The sequence below is a fragment of the Drosophila mauritiana genome, chromosome 3L (assembly GCF_004382145.1).
Source record: "Drosophila mauritiana strain mau12 chromosome 3L, ASM438214v1, whole genome shotgun sequence".
Classification (NCBI taxonomy): Eukaryota; Metazoa; Arthropoda; class Insecta; order Diptera; family Drosophilidae; genus Drosophila; species Drosophila mauritiana.
Window position 1 is genome coordinate 6830541 of NC_046669.1, and position 16088 is coordinate 6846628.

Sequence of the window (16088 nt, forward strand, 5' to 3'; positions counted from 1 at the left end):
ATCGGGAGACACATTTTTTGTGTGTACCCATCCATGTAGCCTATTGGAATTTCGGTGGACCCCCCCTCAAACCAAACTTAATCCAATCCCAAAGGCCCCAAAAAACCGAACCACATGCCACATGGACGGGCCTGGTCGCGTAGATTAATGAGCTCGGACTAAAACGCAACGATTATGTAAATCGACCGCAGCCAGTTAGGCAGCCCCAAATGCTATAGCTTCGAAAACAGCTCCTTGAAGTCGCAGTCCGTAGACGGTGTAGAACTTGCTTGCCCTGTAGACGTAGATTTGTAGCTCTAAGGACGTAGGACACGTTATATGCACGCCCACTAATGTGATTTATTTCTCTGTCGCTGCCGGCGACGTTTCTTCCCTTACTTGCCTCTCCATCTCCGCCAATACTCTTCTTGTTCTGCTTCTGGATGTCTCGCTTCCGCTTCCATTTATCCAGGGAGCCACCGGAGTGCCTGGAGCCAGAGGCGCCCGGGGGTCCGAAGGTGCCCAGGGGCTGAAGGGCGAGCCAGGCGTCGACGGCCTGCCCGGAGTCATGGGTCCGCCGGGACCACCGGGCCCGCCTGGTTTGCCCGAGAATTACGATGTAAGTATTCTATGGAAATATCAAGAAAAAGAAAGAAAATGTATTACCAATATGTTTACCAGTTTAAATGTTTAATTATGCCCTAACGGACTTGCAAGAAAATAAGACTACAAAATTTTAAATCGCATTGAGTGTTTCACGTACTCCTTACTTTTAATCAGAGTGTCTAACTTTTAACAAGACTTTAAAATTAATTGATGACATAAACAAACTTTTTATTTATACTTATTTATTAAAAATCGATTTGTACTGCAAGAAATACATAAATTATAAATAATCTCCTGAAACACTCAAAAATTACTTTGGATAATCCAAAGATCTAAGTATAAAAGTAAATGTATTTCTTTATCTTATGCCTCCGTCCCCTATGTATGGTGCATATATGTAAATCAAATTGCCACTAAATATTATGTTATGTTTATTTATTATTTGTATTATTATATAGAGGACGAGGGTATTCGGTCTTCGGCTAATCGAAGATTATATTTTCCATAACTTTCCTAGCTTCGTTTCAATTTGGCTTTCGATCAAAATTGCACCTTTTACACTGGGCAAACACAGAGGCGTCGGCTGGCTAATGCAGTTGCTCGGTGTCTGGTCGCGTATCCTTCCGTCGTTTCGTCCTGCCGCTCCTTGTCCGTCTGTTATTTCAATCACGCACATCTTTATGAATTGCGACTGGCCAAGGTAAACGTCCGTCGTGTTTTACAAGCCGCACAATTTGCCTAAACTAATTTCCTTCCTGGCTCGCGCAGTAACTGTGAAAAATTGCCACCCTGTTGGCTCGTGGCGTCACGCCAGCTCCAGATTCAGATCCTTATTCCGATTCCAACTGGGAACCGGCAACTGGGAGTCAGAGTCTGCCATAAGCGGGCACGTTCGGTGGCCACCATTGTCGTTGTCGCGAATGCCACAAATGGCCTATCTCTGCTAATAATCTTAAAACCGCAGAGGTACCACGAAAACATCTCCTGGCGAAAGGGCCGAAACGTAAGCGTCTTGAGCACGCGAGCCAAGCCAGGACCTAACCCAAATTGAAGTGGAGTCGTCGTGTCGACACCGAAGTCAAGTGGAGTCTGCACTGGGAAAAATTAGGTTTATTTTTCTGAAAATAGTTTATGATAGGTTTGGGGAATTTCAAGTAGGGATCAGATGTATTTCTAAACACCAAGCGAATGAAAGAAAAGTAAACTAAAGCAAAACACTGATTGAAATGCTCTATTAAACTTTTAGATTTATTTTTTCTTAAGCTAAGAACAAGCTTTCTTTGAAATATATTCTTTATAATAATAGAATTACTTTCCGTGCAACTGTGGTCCTTACTGACGTACTGCCCTTAGGCGGCAGTCATGGGCTCAGCTTTCAGGAGGCAGGATTTGGGGTGCCGCATGCCACATGCCAATGTCGATGGCGGTGTTCCAGCTGGTGGCAATTACCGTTATCAGCGCATGGCGCGCAGTTCACGCGGTTAAATGCGGTGGCACGCACACAGATACAGATACAACACACAGATACGGCTAGGGGGCAATAGGGAGTAGGAGCGGGAGTCACCCACACAAACGCAAACACATCACATCACTCCCGGCATCCGCACCGTTGCCACTTTGAACCCTTTCATGCAAGAGTGAAACTTTTCTTTTTGCCGCTCGGCTTTATCACCGCATTTCAACGCCGTATGTTGCCCGCTTTTCCATCTAACTGTGCGTGGGTGTGGGTGGCTGTGGGTGGGCGGGCCGTAATCATTATCGCACTGTTACGTTTATGAAAGTGTCAAGCTACTTGTGGTCGACGAGGCGGCAGTAAAAATCAGACAGCCACTCGCCTCTCGGCCCGCCCATTGTTTAATGTCGTAGGGTTTATCACCATTATCATCACCCCAGAGTCGGAGCCTTTTTAAAAGCTTTCCAGAGAAAGTCTCCTACCCTTGACGTTATCCTGTGGATTGGGCGGTGGCAGGATATACGACTAGGAAGCCACCGGCAGTTGAACAAATGGGCTTGAATTCAAGCATATAATAATAAAATAGAAATCGAAAGAAAGGGGTCAGGGTCTCAAACAGGATATTAATGGAATATTTCTAAATAAGTTAAAGCAGAAACTTAATAATATATTTCTGACATTTTCTACCGCTATATAGGGTACTAAATTAGTTGAGCGCTATTAAAACCAGATTCTTTCTATTGCCACATTTAGATTTCTTAGGAGGGAAATGCTTTTATGTTTATTAGAACGGCTTTTGATTGCCGACACGACATTCACTTCTTCAAATGTTTTATTCAGAAATTCAATTACCCATGCCCATGTACACTTGTAAATATGAGTTTCGCCGTAAAAGTTGCAATTTTGAAACGTTTCCTGATTTTATACCAGTGAAATCATCTACTAATACGCTTTAATTTCACGCCCATTGCTCTATATTATTGTTAAACGTATATTCGTATCCAAAAACTATGTATTCTTGTAACAATCAACACATAAATAACAGATAAATTGGAATCCAACCAGGACCTTCAAGGTATAAACATTTTAACAATTTCATCTTATGTTCCACCTACCATCACCACCACTTACTCGTTAATAAAACACAACTAAAAATCGCAAAAAAAAAGGTTTGTCGGGGGTTAAGCGATGGCCACCGCCTTTAATGGACTAGAACCACTTGGCATCATTAGCCCCGCCCCAAAATCTGAGAGGCGGTACGCCTCCAAAAGGAGGTCTTCCACGCATAAAAAAAAAAAACGGGATCATTAATCAAATTTCTGCCGTTGATACACCGCCGTGTGTTTTGCTGCATGTGGTGTCCTGGTGGTGTCCCTCGTCAAAAACGGGACGCCCGCTGTGAAGAAAAACGATCAGAAAAATGGGGGGTCCCGAAAATACATGTATCGAAAATAAATTGTACAACAAGCAAATATTTAACAAATTACTATGCCTACACACATACCCGCACACAGGAATCCCTAATGGTCAACTCGATGGGCGCATTCCGGGGCACGACGCAGCCAGGAGCCAAAGGTGTGCCCGGCGAGAAAGGTGATGCCGGCCAGAAAGGAGAGCGTGGCGATCCGGTAAGTCAGAGGGCATGGTCTAATAAATGGCCCGGGTTTTCTCCCAATTCTCCTGACCTCCCCCAATTTCCCGTGTCCCGTAGATGTGTGTGCGTGAGTGTTTGCATTATAAAGTGTTTCTGGGGAGGCGACCGCCCACACGATTGTTGTTTCAAATATATAATAATAATAACTTCTGCCCTATTGACTACTCAATTGATTTTGAGGCTTCTGAAAAGGGCAATCGGGCCAAGGACTTTGTTGCTTTTCGGGCCAAATGAGCAAAACCGGGCTGAGACGATAATTTTCTATTGGGCCAGGAAATAATCGTATTTGGTCGGGCATTTTGGGGCAGAAGGTCAGAGGTTTGCATAACCGACATAAGACCAGAATGTATTTAATTGATAAATTATAAAGCTCTATAAAAATCGTTCTTAAGTCATATACTTTTCAATTGACTATTAAATTAAAAAATAGTTACGGTGTTATGACTTCGGCAAGTTAATATGAGATACTTTACGGAATTTTTGCTCGCTTATGGCACATTTTAATATTTTACTGCTCCCTAAAATGATATAGCTGGCAAATAAGTGTCAAGCGATTAACCCCGTGAAAGGATAAACGCCCCATCTACCAAATTACTACTTGAGTTCAAGCTAAATTGTACCCAATTTGATAGATAGTAATAAGTCTTTCAGTCGAGCTCCTACCATTCTATCCCTCCTTTATCCCGAATTTCATATTTATGGCATCGCAGTCATTTGTGCAGGAAATACACAATTTGGGACATAAATTTCTATCAGCAGTTGGCCAAAAAATGCGTCAGTCGGGACGATGTGGATGTGTCTTCTGATTTTTCTGTCCAACGATGGGGGCCAATTTGTGTGCATTTATAGCTCATTTGATTTTCAGTGGATATGATATGATCAGCAGCTTTAAGGGGACGACGCACATACCCATCATGAACTATTTGGTTTCGTTTCAGTTTCTTTTCACTTCTCGTTTTGGCATTACTTTCATAATAAGTTTTGGCCATTTGGGAAGCTCATCCTGCTTAGGCGACGCTTACTTCCCAGCCATTACCCTGTATGCCATTTAGCAGCTTAGTTGGGGTGGCTTTGCACCCTCGGACTCTGCGGCTCCCTTTGGCAGGATATTTCCTTTATGTCCTGCAACCTCAAAACTTAAATCTCCGACCAGGACTCGCATAATGTGCTTGTTGTTAGTCTGTTTGTTTGTCGGTTTTTTTTTCCGGCTTTAGCTTTTAGCTCGGTTACCTTCCGGGTGTCGCAGATTACTCTTCCAAAAACAGCATCCAAATTGGGCACACGACCTTTGATATATATACATAAGTAATATTTATGCGGCTTGTGGCAAAGGAATCTGGCGTAACAAGGTCGCTTTTAAGTAGTTATTCCCTTCGGTGGCTACACCCGGAATTAATCGTGCGTGAAATAAAAAGAAATTATGCAAACAGCACACACACACTTGATGAAAATACGAAAGAAGTACAAAAATCGATTCGGATTTTATGATAAATTCACGCCCAATTTGTCAGGGAGACGGCGTTATTGCATCACAATTTTCAGGGGAGAAAACTAATATGGAAATTAGCATTTTAAACGTATGAATACACGCACAATTAGGTACGTTTCATTAAGCCTAAAACACAGGGATCTTAAAAGACAGCCGCCGAGCAGAGCAGTCGTGTGTGTGTGTTCGTTGCCTTATTAATTATTCATTAGTTGGTATTAAGTTGGCGATGTGGAGCAAGGTTCGCCATCGCAACAAACTGGGAAAAACCGAGGAAAGTAGCAGCCGGATCAGCCAGCTCCACCAATTTTCCCCCAGACCAACTGCAGGCGTGCGAATTTATGGCGAACCATTTAAGGCGCTGATGATGTGGAAGACGACGCTGGGGATGAATTGAGTCGAAGGAAGGAAGCAAATTTCCACAAAAGGACCTCCCTGCCCCGAAAAAGGAATATGGTTTTGTGTTTTCGGGCTTGTCACCAGGCATTGCATAAATTTCTCTGCTCGTGTGTGGCGTGTGTGTGAGTGTGGGATTTCGGAATTGATTTGATTTCAAAATGAGTTTGAATTGAATTTTTTTTTCTGCCGTCGACAAAACGTTTGAAATTGAGTTTTACGGCCAAATTAGGCGAGAGAACTGCTGTTGCCGCTTCTAGCCTCCCACACACACACACACTCGTATATGTGCGTATGTATTTGCCTGTGTTCCTTTTATCCCCCCTGGGCACATGTATGCCTACATATTTAAGACCGTAAATCATTTCACACAAGTTGCGCTCCTTTCTCATCGAAATCTTTCCACCGAAAAACAGGGTCACAAAGGTGCACACGGGCCCAGCGGCGCAAAGGGTGAGCCCGGCGAACCGGGAACACCCGGACTGCCGGGATTGCCCGGACAGGCCGGACAGCCCGGCGGACTTGAGGGCCTCGCCAGCGCCAATGGGACCAAGGGCGAGAAGGGCGAGAAAGGCGAGAAGGGCATGCGGGGTCGGCGCGGCGGAACGGGAGCCACTGGACCAATTGGACCGCCCGGAAAACCCGGACCCATGGGCGATATTGGACACTCGGTAAGTGAAGGGAGAGGAAAGCGACTGAGAGAGTCCCGGCCACTCACAACTTTCGCATGCATATTCATGAGATTGACCAACTTTCACATGCTTTCACCCATTCTGGCCAGTAGCGTAGCCACAAATTACATCGTGGGTGCAGGCAGTGAGTCTTCGTAAGGGAAAATATGTTTTTAATTTTATTACCAATATTAACAAGAATAAAATCACATTGCGAATTTGTTTTTTAAAAGATCTTTTGCCTCCCCTATACCTAATATCCGAATACCCTAAAATTGTACCTTACACCGCCCATGACTTAGGCTATATTTTCCTCGATGCTAAGGATGTTCACAGACAAACAGAATTTTCCTGGCCGCACTCGCAATCTAGACAATCAGGGCACTGAAAGCGGTTGAGTCGCGCAGCAAGAGGAGCTGCAAAAAAAGGACAAAAAGCGGTGGAGTAAAGTCAAACGAAAAGTATTTTAAGTGCATTTTCATCACGGTTATTCAGGACGCGGCAGTTGGTGCATCGCACGATTCCAATTGAAGTTTACCCAGAAATTCCGCCATTATTTCGCAATAACAACAGCTAAGCAATGGCAGCAAGGAGGAAAGTTTCCTTTTTTACTTTTTTATATTTTGGATCCGAGTCAGAGTCACTGAATTGAGAGGCAGGCGCGCGAGTGCCGCACGGTATTCCATTGCAAAAGGACACCATGGCATTCTCTGTGCCAACTGGCATCGTTTACCGCGCCGAAAAATCAAAATCAAGCAACGTATTTACATGAGCCGCCCTTTCTGCAGCCAAATTTGGGGAGACAAAAGCGTTGCAACTTAGAGAATTGTTGCACTTTCTGAAAACGGCCAAAGTTTTCCCGTTTTTTGGCCATAGTTCAAGTGGCCCCGTTGGTCCGATTCACAGTCTTAGGAACTGCTTTTGGGCCAAGTGGGTTATATACTTCTCAGCATTCCATGTGGCAGTTGGCTTTTGCAGGCAATGATCTTATAATTTGCTCTCCAACTTTCCTACTTCCGAACAGACGAGTGTGATTTTTTTGCCGCGCATCTGGAAACTTTTATACGTGTTGATATCATTTTGGAGATATTTAGGCTAGCATTCAAATAATTGAGTGCACTTTAAACAATCCTTAGAAGCTTACAGTAGCCATTTTTTGTTTGATTTTACTGATTTGATTTATTCACAGGGTCGTCCTGGCATGACAGGACCAAAGGGTGAAATGGGTCCCAAAGGACCAAAGGGCGATTCCGGCGGACGCGAAGGGGTAAGTACCAAAAGTCGATGTCAAGTATACGCCCCGTGGGGCTACAGAATGCTGATGGATCACCAGTGCTGCTCCATATACTCACCTACTTAAACTCTCTTGCAGATAAAGGGTGATAAGGGAGACCGAGGTCAGGATGGTCGCGATGGCTTGCCAGGACCTCCAGGATTACCCTCCACTGGTGGAGGCGATGGTGACAGCGGCGGCGTGCAGTACATCCCTATGCCAGGACCTCCAGGACCTCCGGGACCGCCAGGTCTGCCGGGTCTTTCCATTTCTGGCCCCAAAGGAGAACCCGGCATGGATTCGCGAGGCTCCTTCTTCGGCGATGCATCCTACTACGGACGACCAGGTGAGAAAACCAATGAAAACTATACTAGCAACATATGATAAATTGTATATATGTCACTTGTGAGCTTAGTTAGCTAGTGGTCAATATCTGTACATAGTTAGCATTATCCTTGCCCAAGAGCCAGAAACCTAACTTATCCAACCGCTATCAATCCATGTCATTTGCATCCTCCTCGTCATCAAGGAACGCGCTCATCCTTGGACGAACTCAAAGCACTGCGAGAACTGCAAGATCTTCGCGATCGGCCCGATGGCACAGCCGGTAATCGAACTAACTAACTTCAATCTACAATCGAAACTCCATTCACCACATTAGAGTAGCAATAGTCCTTTTGTATGTTGCATGACTTACCTTTTGATCCAGCTTATTGCGTTCAGTTACTAAATTACCTTTTCTATTAGCATTTTCATGAGCTAGCTCCATTAATGGGTAGTGAGTTCCACATATTTGCACATCATGATTAACTCATTTTCCATTGATGGAGTACAACGTGTAAACATTTTCTTTATGCGCGAATTTTCACACCGTCATGACTTTTCCTCCTCCGCCAAAAATGAAAAAACGAACGACTCATGGCCCCACACACAGATATTACATATTTTAGTTACCAGTAATATTTTGGTCAGAAGTCTAAATCCGGTCATTCGGTTAGAAAATAGGTGAATGTGCAGATGTAATATTTAAGCACAATTTCACTCATATTGAAATTCAGGCACACATGTATACAGGATATAGATTTTCATTGTTATTAAACAAGGCTTTTTAATTATAATTACATTGTTAAGTGCACGAATATTGATTTATTTATTCAGATATCAAATACTATAGAGCTGTAGAGGTATTTGTGTACAAAGGAAATTTTTTAAAAACAAATATATGTTCGAAACAAGTATGTTAACACTGTTGTGATTTAGCACTTGTTAAATTCCAAATAAGTAAAGGCAGTATATGAAATTATGTGTCATAATGCATGAATTATATATTTTTAGAGCCACCGCACCAGCCAGGACATTCCCACAAGCATGAGGATACCCTGGGGCTCGTCGATGGCGAGGAACCATACTTCTCCGCATCCTCATCGAACATGAACATGAAGATTGTGCCCGGCGCAGTCACCTTCCAGAACCTCGATGAAATGACAAAAGTGGGTGTCGATTGCTTAAATTTGGCAACTGCCATGTATTTTTAAAAAACCCTTTCGCTGATATGTGTGTATGTGTATTCCGCAGAAATCGGCCCTGAATCCGCCGGGCACATTGGCCTACATCACCGAGGAGGAGGCGCTGCTGGTTCGCGTGAACAAGGGATGGCAGTACATTGCGGTGAGTTTGGGCCAAATCCTTTTTGGTTTCGGGTCTGCGATTTGATTTCTGGCTCCTAAGCAAACAGAGGGACTTTTAAAATGCCAAATATGACAGCCGCTGAGCCCGCCGGCGGGCGGTTATTATTTTATAGATCCCGTTCCCGTCCTTCGTTGTTGTGCCATTATGGCTATAAGCTGCTCTTTGGAAAAGAAAAGCGAAAACAAAGAGGGAGATACAAATGCATGCTAAAATAGATGAGACAGGCCTGGCTGGCAGTAGCTCGTCTTATTTATTTATTTATTTTTCTTGCCTGCCATAAAGTAAGGTTTGTTTGGCATTGCCCTTGTATCGACTCGTTTTTTATTTGCACATTAAATGTTGCAGACGTACAGACTGATTGCCACCCGAAACGTGGATGTATGTACATACTATACATACATATGTGTATCTGCGTTATTCAATTATATTGACTTGCGCTTGGCTTTTCACTTGAGCCGGTTAAGGGACACAAGGATACAGGGGTGCGAGTATCCTGAGACAGGTGGCATGTGGCAGGCAATTCGAGTCAGTCGAGTCAGTCAGTCCGTCGGAGGCTCAAAACATTTATTGATGGAACATAAAACATGCATCGCTTCATATGGCATACGGCTCCTCGTGGCCATAAATTCCTTTGGCAGATTAAAAATAATATTAAACGGAAATCGAAGGTTTTTATTGTCGTCCTCTGGACAATTCTCCTCAAATGTCGAAATTTGCCAATTAATCTCGACCAGCGTTTCAAGGTGAACTTGCTCCATAAGGGAGCCTTTTATTACCCTACTTTCGCCCTTACAATTTGCTTGGGTCAGCAGAAATTACACACAAAATTGGTCGATTTCTCAATAGCTTGTTAAACATTAAAGTGGCCACAATTTCGACTGCTTGTTGCGTTATTGAAATCATCAGAAAATGGAAAATGAAAGGCGGGCCAAGGGAAACTAGTGCCTCGATTGTGCCAAAGTGTACAAAATTCTCAGAATTGGGGAGCTGTTGCTGTTGGTGCACAACAACGTCGAAAAAAGATGAAAAAAAACTGCTCGAGATTCGATTTCCGCTTCCGTTGTTGCAGGGCACAAAAGTCAGCACAGCAGGGTTGTGCCTCTTGGCTCCAGGATCCTGGATACTGAGTCCCGAGTCCTGGCAACTGGCATGTGCATAAGGCAGCCCGGAATGAAAACGAAATCTCTTGCCTTTGACGGCACCATTTAAATACTTTTGACAACAAAAACCCGACACAGGACCATGAACTGTCAGGGTGCGCCGAGTAATATTGCAAAATTGGGCGATAGCAAAGGACCCTTTGTTGCCAGAATATCAGCAAGCCAGAAATTTGGCTACACGGAAATAAATAGTTGAATATTTTCTAATCCGTTTAATGAAAGCAATTTGTACCTTTTGAGTTTATTCTTTTTTGCATTTTTTAATTGAATATATTATTTGTAATTCTTTAACATATTTGGTGATGTATTCTAGATCTTTGCCAGTGTAGTCGGGACTCCCATTTGCATTTCGCATTCGTCTGGGCCAAGTACACAGCTGTCTGCCGAGATACCGAGATGGTAGCCGAAGCGCCAGCCTAATTAGATTTCAGTACACGAGTCGACTACTTAAAGTTCAAAATAGTAATTAAAACTTTTGTCAGACGACGTCGCGCATTATGGCAGTCGAAAATTTGACCCTAATACACTGGGCCCGCGAGGAGTTGGCTGAGGGATGGGTGAAAGGATGGGCTATAAGGACTGAGAACTGGGGATCTATCTGGGGGACAGTTGCTACATATATATTTACCCAACACGTAATGCAAATATTTGAGCAAAAGTTTCAATACAACGCTGATTTCATCGCATAATGGCATGGAGCCGAACACCGGCTGTTTGCCTTCTGTTTCAGCACTGAAATATTAACTACTTGAAAGGTTCTGACGAGCATATTTGCGCAGAGCTCTTGTTTTATTAATTACAAATTCGTCAAACGCTTGTTTGTCTCTGCGCCTTTTAATTACGATTGCGATTCCACATTTAATTCTCCCTTTTTATCCATTCCACTTTCTCCAGCTGGGAACTCTGGTGCCGATTGCCACGCCCGCTCCGCCCACAACGGTGGCACCATCGATGCGATTCGACCTGCAGTCGAAGAATCTGCTCAACAGTCCACCACCCCTGCTCAATACGCCAACGGTGAGTGGAAAATGATGGAAAATTGTCATTATCTTGCTGCCACATCTACTCGCTCTTGCTTGCCACATTCGAATCGCATCCACATCCATCGGTGGGATAATGACATTGATGCCGGGCAAAAAATTTCGAGCTTTTCGAATGAAAATCAGAAGTCCTAGTTGAGATTCCCTTTGCTTGCATTTATCGTACTCGACTTTGATGTGCTCACCGTGAATTATTTATGAATCGAGAAGCTCGCTGACACTGATTTTCCCATTCGAATGTCATTTCCCGCCGAGAGTGCCTAACAAAAACGTATTCTACTCTAATTAAGTTGGCGATCTATTGATAGCTATATACAGATTGTGACGGATTTTTTATGATGCTCCATTTATCTAAATTGTATTGTATTTCACTATCAATGATTTGCCAACTCGAAATTTCATCCAAGAAAGCTACAAAATTACAACACAAATGCACCACACACTACTTGTTCCTAATTTCACATTGAATACTCAGTGAGACGAGCTGAAGCAAATGCTATCGATATAACATACTAAACTTATTTATAATTAATTGTCATTAAATGCAGTTTACAACCGCGCCCGAATACGAAACGGTAATTAAATCCATAATATTCGCATATCGTAGTGTCGACTAAAAAATAACAAAAACCGAACGGGCATATTTTCAAATAGCCAAACGAATTTTTGCACACACACACTCGTTGAATAAATAATTTGATTTGGTTTGCTGGTCAATGGAAATATTTCTAATTAGCGAAAATTGCATTTGAAGTTCTGTTGTACACGGAACAATTGGTGTAGTTTGATTTTCTGCTTTTGTCTATATACAATGATTTTATATATTCACTAAGCCAATGGAAACCCTATACTTTTTATCTAGACAAATAAGTTATATGTTTGATTCCATGTCCTTGTGTGTTTCTATGTGATTTGCTTTTTTAACTAGACGCTTTCTGATTCAATTTTGTCCTTTGCTTTTGGGTAATCCATAAAGCTTAGTTCTCAACGAAACCAAAAAATCAAGAATGTTGAGAGCTTATTTTTTGTGTCTCGGTGTTCGTTCGAATGCTCGGAATTTTCCATTTAGATTTATTAAATTATGAACATTTTTGTCCCCCACTTTATGGCTGCGTCTTCAAACAAATTTAATGGAATCGAAAATAATAAACAAATTAAAATCACATTTCCAGTGGTATCCGCGAATGGTGAGTTCTCTTCCCTGTCCTTCAATTAAGCTAGATCCGACCTTTGAGCTCCTCTGCCCACGTTTTAACATTTTTATGAGTGCTGTTTTTCTTCTTCTGTGTTTTTTTTCCGTTCATTGCCCGGATGGAGGTTTTGCCATTTTTTTGTTTTTGTTTTCTTAGAGCCCCTACAATTATTTGAAATATTTTACTATCCATTACTCGGACCTATCGTACCATTTATTCTGCAGAATCCCCGGGGGGGTTGGGCCTGCGCTCCCTTTGTTAAACAAACAATTTCTGGCTATTAAATTCTGTATTAATTAGATCTTAAAATGCTTGACATAAATTCCGCATTAATTTCATGCCATATTTTCTTGGATCCGGAATAGCTACGCGTGGCCGCACTGAATGAGCCCTCCACTGGCGATTTGCAGGGGATTCGCGGGGCGGATTTCGCCTGCTATCGGCAAGGACGACGGGCAGGACTCCTGGGCACCTTCAAGTCATTCCTTTCATCCAGGTGAGTACTTGGTTGTCTTTGGTGGCGGGTGTGTCTTATCTTTCTTTAGATTTTTTCACGCGTACTTGGCCGGTTTTCGTGTTTAGTTTTTTCGGCGCAGGCTTTTTGGATTTTTTCACAAATCCAGTTCAGGGAATTTGCCGCTTCAATGCTCGGCATTGCTCATACGCCACGTTTCCCCGCCTGAGCCGACAGTTTGGGAACTCATTAGTTGCCGCATAATCTTGATATTTGAAGCGAGGCGAACGCGGCAAAAAAGCGCGCGCCCAAAAGTATGAAAACAAAAGCTTGTGAAAACAATTTCGTGCAATTTATTTACCCAGTGCTGCCGGCAGGGCGGGGCTTTGCAGTAGGAGTTTTCCGAGTTTCGGCGTTTGGGGGGTGTAAAGAAAAAGAGCATAAATAAATAAACGAACAAAGAGCTAGAGCGAACACAGCACCTGCCCTTCAGACATCTTTTGATGGCAGTTTGTTTGTTCGCGCATAATTGCCGCTCGTATGCTGGCAATAACTTGTGCATAAACGGAATGCTTAACTCTCGTCTGCAGGGTACAGAATCTGGACACCATTGTGCGTCCGGCTGACCGGGATCTGCCCGTGGTGAACACTCGTGGCGATGTGCTCTTCAACTCGTGGAAGGGCATCTTCAATGGCCAAGGTGGCTTCTTCTCGCAGGCGCCGCGTATCTACAGCTTCAGCGGCAAGAATGTGATGACGGATTCCACATGGTAGGATTCGATAGTGCTCCTTAATCTTTTAAAGTAAATTCATACTTTTAATAACCCTTGTAGGCCCATGAAGCTGGTCTGGCACGGCTCGCTGCCCAATGGCGAGCGCTCCATGGACACCTACTGCGATGCCTGGCACTCGGGTGACCACTTGAAGGCCGGCTATGCCAGCAATCTCGATGGCCACAAGCTGCTCGAACAGAAGCGCCAGTCCTGCGACAGCAAGCTGATCATCCTGTGCGTGGAGGCACTCTCGCAGGATCGCAAGCGCAAGAAGCGGGAAATCGGCGACGGCAGCAGGTTTGTACTTACACGTGTCCTATTGATTTTGCATTAACGTTTTATTACTTGCCAACTTTGCTCATTACCTCCGTGGCCACAAGCACTTGTGCACAGGGAGAAAATACCACTTTGTTTTGAGCCTTTATTTTGTTTACAAGTTTTGTGATAAAAATTATAAAGCGCTTTAACTTTAAATTCATATCACTGAATTTTGTCTTTGTATTTTGTTTGATTTCACAGACACGGCGAAAGTGAGAGCAGGGAGTTCAAGACGGCCGATGAGTATGCAGCGCATTTAGAAAATTTACTGATGTAAGCGGAACCGGAAGGAAGAAGAAGAGCGGCGTCACACCGAACCATTCTCATGCATAAAACAAAACAAATCACAGCACACACACACACACACACATACATGCGTGCATACATTGAATGTCAACGTGAATCATGGCCATGCATATAATCAGCGAATTCCAAACAAAAACCAAAAAGAGAAATACTCAGACGGCAGATGGATGTTGCATATAAATACATACTTATATTACCAGTACGCATACACACTACTCGTAGGTAATATGTCTAATATATTGCTAAACGTATATGATAAACACAAATAGATATATATCGTGGATATATATTTGAGTTGTACTTTATGTTTAGGACACGGCACGAGCAAGCAGCAATTTTTGTACAAGCAGGAAACGTATTTGTAGTTTGTAAACTGTAATTTGTAACTTACCGATAGCCTAATATCTAATATCTAATTTTTGTAATTACCTAAGCTCATCCACAACAAAAAAAATAAGAAAATAAACAAAGAAAAAAAAAAAATATAAAACAACAGCGGAACACCCAGTCGCCTCCGCCTACGCAATACTGGCCAAATTAGTATCCTACTTAGATTTGTATGGCAATGCACCCGAGAATCGAGAATCGAGCAATTCGAAAAGCGAGCAACTCTTCACAGGACCCTGTATATGCGTGTATAAATGTGTATTTTTGTCAAAAGACTTCTAGGTGTGTGTACATTATAAGAAAGCCCCGCGTGGTTACTATACGAAACCGTTTTTAACTATCGCATGCAGCCCTTTCTGCCCAGTCTATATACGATATATATCTGAACTTTATATAGGATATATGTGTTTTACGACCGATTTCTACTCCTATCGTAGGCCAGAGATTTTCTACAGCGTAGCTCGCGATTCACCACAATACTCGTTATCGAATTCCGAATTGCATATTTGTATCGCAGTTTTTATATGAGTCAGATGAGTAACATTAATGAAATTATAGCATAATCAACACACATAAGTACATACACAGCCGTGGATGGTAAATTCGTAATTTATTGTCATTCGATAACGAACACTTAACTAAATTCTAATTATAGTTACCGATAGTTAGTTACGTAATAATTTCTTTTTGCATTTAACCAATGCATTTCCAACTACAACATTTGTAATGTAATTAAACGTAATTGTAATGACAGTTAAGGTATTAATTTAAAACAATAAACCACAAATGCAGAACACAAAGCGAATGGCGCGGTAGCCAGTCGCACGGTGACATTATATAGTACGATTAAAGTAATATAAATTTAGTGAAATCAAAACTGAAGTGCAGAACCCTCTAGTCCTAAGCCTAAAAACACGAAGAGAAGAGAAGAGAAGAGCAGAGAGAGTGCATAACAGAGATACATAATAGCATAATATTATTGAATAATATGAAACAATAAAAAGTAAACTATCAAATGCAGCTAAAGTCTTGTCATTCGGAACTTTTCTACTTCTACGTTTAATTACGTTTTATTTAAAGGCTGTGGGAAATAGCAGAAAAGTTTGCTGCACACGGGGCAATCGTGGTAAATTGCTTTCGGGTGTTTTGGCCGTAAAATATTAATATCCATAAACACGCATTGAAATTTCAGAGCGAGTCGAACACACTTGGCATATCGACAAATCCCCCATGGATCCGGGCACAATTGT

The 16088-nt window shown here is 42.6% G+C and overlaps 1 protein-coding gene across 18 annotated transcripts in view; it reads left to right on the top strand.

Annotated features, from left to right (window-relative positions):
- Positions 1-15858, top strand: part of LOC117139504 (collagen alpha-1(XVIII) chain) — a 54250-nt gene extending 38392 nt beyond the window's left edge. For 5 of the 18 annotated variants that reach the window (XM_033301835.1, XM_033301845.1, XM_033301836.1 and 2 more), the window contains 16 exons: positions 452-598; positions 3084-3113; positions 3553-3666; positions 5991-6245; positions 7435-7512; positions 7618-7864; positions 8048-8125; positions 8854-9008; positions 9094-9186; positions 11262-11384; positions 11956-11982; positions 12580-12594; positions 12966-13096; positions 13645-13824; positions 13888-14124; positions 14347-15858. In XM_033301835.1, the coding sequence (XP_033157726.1) occupies positions 452-598; positions 3084-3113; positions 3553-3666; positions 5991-6245; positions 7435-7512; positions 7618-7864; positions 8048-8125; positions 8854-9008; positions 9094-9186; positions 11262-11384; positions 11956-11982; positions 12580-12594; positions 12966-13096; positions 13645-13824; positions 13888-14124; positions 14347-14422 (1986 nt within the window). In that variant the 3' untranslated portion in view covers positions 14423-15858. The remainder of the gene's footprint in view (positions 1-451; positions 599-3083; positions 3114-3552; positions 3667-5990; positions 6246-7434; positions 7513-7617; positions 7865-8047; positions 8126-8853; positions 9009-9093; positions 9187-11261; positions 11385-11955; positions 11983-12579; positions 12595-12965; positions 13097-13644; positions 13825-13887; positions 14125-14346) is intronic. The other 13 variants (XM_033301848.1, XM_033301849.1, XM_033301854.1 and 10 more) reach the window with 10 other exon arrangements.
- Positions 15859-16088: the final 230 nt, after the last annotated feature.